General features: G+C 49.0%; 1 protein-coding gene across 1 annotated transcript in view; it reads left to right on the top strand.

Moving 5' to 3' along the window:
• Positions 1–615: 615 nt before the first annotated feature.
• bcl11aa (BCL11 transcription factor A a) overlaps positions 616–3,236 on the top strand; it is a 74,353-nt gene continuing 71,732 nt past the window's right edge. The window contains exons 1-2 of the mRNA XM_014005020.1: positions 616–684; positions 2,016–2,559. Of these exons, the coding sequence (XP_013860474.1) occupies positions 616–684; positions 2,016–2,559 (613 nt within the window). The remainder of the gene's footprint in view (positions 685–2,015; positions 2,560–3,236) is intronic.

The raw sequence follows: 3,236 nt of genomic DNA, 5'->3' as shown, positions 1-3,236 counted from the left end.
GTCCATATTCAAATACCCATCCACAGCTCCTCTCCATCACCCCAAACCCCACTTTCTTTTCTCCCTGCGTGTGCGTCACATTTCTCCAAACATTGCAGCCTGTAGTCAGGATGTGCGGCTTCGTTCATAAGTCTGCACCCCTCTCTCTCTCTGTCTCTCTCTCACACACACAGACACACACGAACACACACACACACATACACACATAGGCAAATTTTAGTTTGCACTCAGTCACGTTTTGTTTCTGATGCAGCTCAGTTTTCGGCCTCTGAAACCAACTGTAATTCCTGGTTATTATTAGATTCACCTCCCTGTAGAACTGTGAAAACATTAAGATTTCCAGGAAAAAAAACATGCAGGTTTAGTGTTTATTATTATTATTATTATTAATATAATCACTAGACCTTTTTTTAAAAAAAAAAAAAAGACTGTAATAAATGTGGTCCTTAGTAAATGTGTGAAAATACACTTGGATCAGGTTTAAGCGAGTAAACTCTTTATTTGATTTTTTTTTTAAATCCGGGACTGTTTTATTTAACATTTAAATTGTTGAAGGTTTGCAGATTATTTGTCTCGTTCCTAGAGTTTGGTAGGATGGTTTTTAATTAAGAAAACATGTTTTTACCCACCTACCCCCCTTTGGAAAGTGATATTGTTGTAAATCCAGTTTTTGACGTGGATGCAGTCGGTCCTCTCTGCTCCTCTCACTGTTTATTTCACTGCTTTGAAATTAGACACAGGCGAGCGACTTCCACTTCTCTTTAGATTATATTTTATTTGGGTCTTTAATCCGGTTTTAATCGAACAATTTTGAGTTCAAAGGTTACATGTTCTCACTTCAGCTTTCATTAGATTTTTTTTACTGGTTTTAATTGTGAGATTGATTTCTCACCACATTTTTTACCCCTCAGTCTGTCCACTGCCTTGTATTTATCAGAGGGTTAATCAGAGGGTGGGTGTTTGGGAAGGAGGAGGAGGATATTTGGGGGGCACTGGAGGTTTCGAACACAGATTTTTCTCCCCCCTCAGTTTTATTCTCCAGCTGCATCGTCGTCGCGTTCAAGAGGGGCGTCTCTGATCAGGTGTATTCCAAATTCTCCTGGTCCCTCTCACACGTGACACAGGAAATCTGCCTTACCCCCCCACCTCCCACCACCATGTCCCATCCCTGTTATCAGACAAAATCTGTACCAATCACCTAGACAGTGAAAATTAAAATCTATTTTTTGATTCTCAGTGGTCTTAAGTTCATTAAAATGTGAAATTGGTGGATGAGTAAAGAAGGTCAGACTCTTCACCTTGGACTGGATGATTTCCTAAAAAAAAAACAGCAAATGATATCCTCATGCCCCCCCACCACACACACACACACCTCTTGTGATTCAGCCAACTGAGCTCCACAAAAAGGGCCTGCTTAAGAAAACTAAAAATGTCAGCAATACTTATTTTTACCCTGAAACGGGGGGTAGACTCTCTGAACGGTTCTAGTGATTCCCTGCAGTGAAGCGCCGAGGGGACGAGTCCCCAGTCCCCCCCCACTGTCCTCCGCTGTGTCGTGTGTCGGGCATGTCTGTTACAGTTTCCCCCCTCCGTGCTGATTAGAGGCTCCGGCTCTGTTCGAATGCTCCAAACTTCTCCACATATTTAAGGTTTTTCGTTCCATCATTTCTCGGTCCTCCTCTCTGTCATTGGACGTGGAATGATGATGTTTAGGTGGTGAGATTGGAGCTTTTCAGGATGTTATTTCTTCCCTCTGATGTGTGATCCAGATCTTTTTACATTGTAATTGTTGTCCTGCATTACATGCATTTGCATCATTACAAGGCAGATGCCCCCCCCCCCCCCCCACAGCACCAGAGGTCTTTGTCTCTGTGGCTCTGATCTGGTGTGTCAGCAGCAGAAATAAACCTGCTCCCTCTCATCACTTCAACAAACACTCGGATCAATCAGCTGGAATTACAGGAGGCACAAAGTTACAACACAAACATGTAGAGTTGGTTTTCTGATGGCATCAGAATCTCCTTCTAATTTCATCTTTTCTTTCTTCTCCCAACCCCCTCTGCCCCCCCCCGGCTGCAGCAGCGGAGCGCCTCTCCACGGCCGTCGTCTCGTCGGAGGAGCTGTCGGAACGCTGCTCGGAACACTCGGAGGAGAGCGGCAGCCCCAACGGGCACCACCCCGGGCCGGCCGGGGTCCGGCTGGCCCGGCTGGGTCACGACGCCCACCACCACCACCACCACCACCACCACCACCACGCCGCCGAGCAGGACCTGCTGACCTGCGGCCAGTGCCAGGCCACCTTCCCCCTGGCGGACATCTTGCTCTTTATCGAGCACAAGCGGAAGCGATGCCACGGACCGCCCTGTTTCGCCGGAGGCAGGGGGCTGGACAAGCCCCCCTCTCCCTCGCCCGGCTTGGCCCTCACCCCGTCGCCCGCCCTGAGCGCCCTGCGGGGCCGGCGGCCCGTGGAGGTGGGCGTCCAGGCCACTCTGGCGGACGAAGACGACGAGCGGTTCTCGTCGCCCCGAGGGATCTGCCCCAAACAGGAGCCCCTCCCAGGTAAACACGACATCACCTCCGTCCTCACAGCTGCTGTGAAACTCAACCAGTCACTGTCACTCAGGGAGGGGGGCGGGGTGGTGGTGAACATGCATTCTGAGTAAAAACACAGTCTGCTATGGGTTCTGTGGAGGTGTGTGTGCTTCCTGCAGCGTCAGGTTGTGTGTTTTCTCTCGGACACGTTGAGTCTTTGATGTGGCGTCACAAGTGTGTCCCATGCCAACGAGCCCACCCTGCTGATCAAGGCGAACTCTCTGACTGGATGAGAAAGGTTATCAGACTGTGTATGTGTGTGTGTGTGTGTGTGTGTGTGTGTCTGTTTCTGTCAGGTCTCTTCAGCAAAGAGACATAGGTGCCCTTGACTTTGTGGTACTACTGGCCAAGTGTGTGTGTTTTTGTGTATCCGCGTGTGAGGGGTTTTGTATGGCCCAGTGTGTGTGTCTTTGTGTAGCAGAGTGTATGTGTGTGTGTATGTGTGTGTGTGTATCCGAGCTCTCATGTGGTCCTGACAGATGTGTCCTGTTCTCGGTGTGGTTTCCCCGTCACCCGTCTTCCTCTCTGTTCTTGTTTTTGAGTTTACCTTCACGCCAAACTCAGAGGTAAAACCCTCCATGTTCACTTGTCCCCCCCCACTCACACACACTCACACACACACACACACACACACACACACACAC

Source organism: Austrofundulus limnaeus, unplaced genomic scaffold (assembly GCF_001266775.1).
Source record: "Austrofundulus limnaeus strain Quisiro unplaced genomic scaffold, Austrofundulus_limnaeus-1.0 Scaffold28, whole genome shotgun sequence".
In the NCBI taxonomy this organism is placed as follows: Eukaryota; Metazoa; Chordata; class Actinopteri; order Cyprinodontiformes; family Rivulidae; genus Austrofundulus; species Austrofundulus limnaeus.
This window is presented reverse-complemented; position numbering and strand designations above follow the sequence as displayed.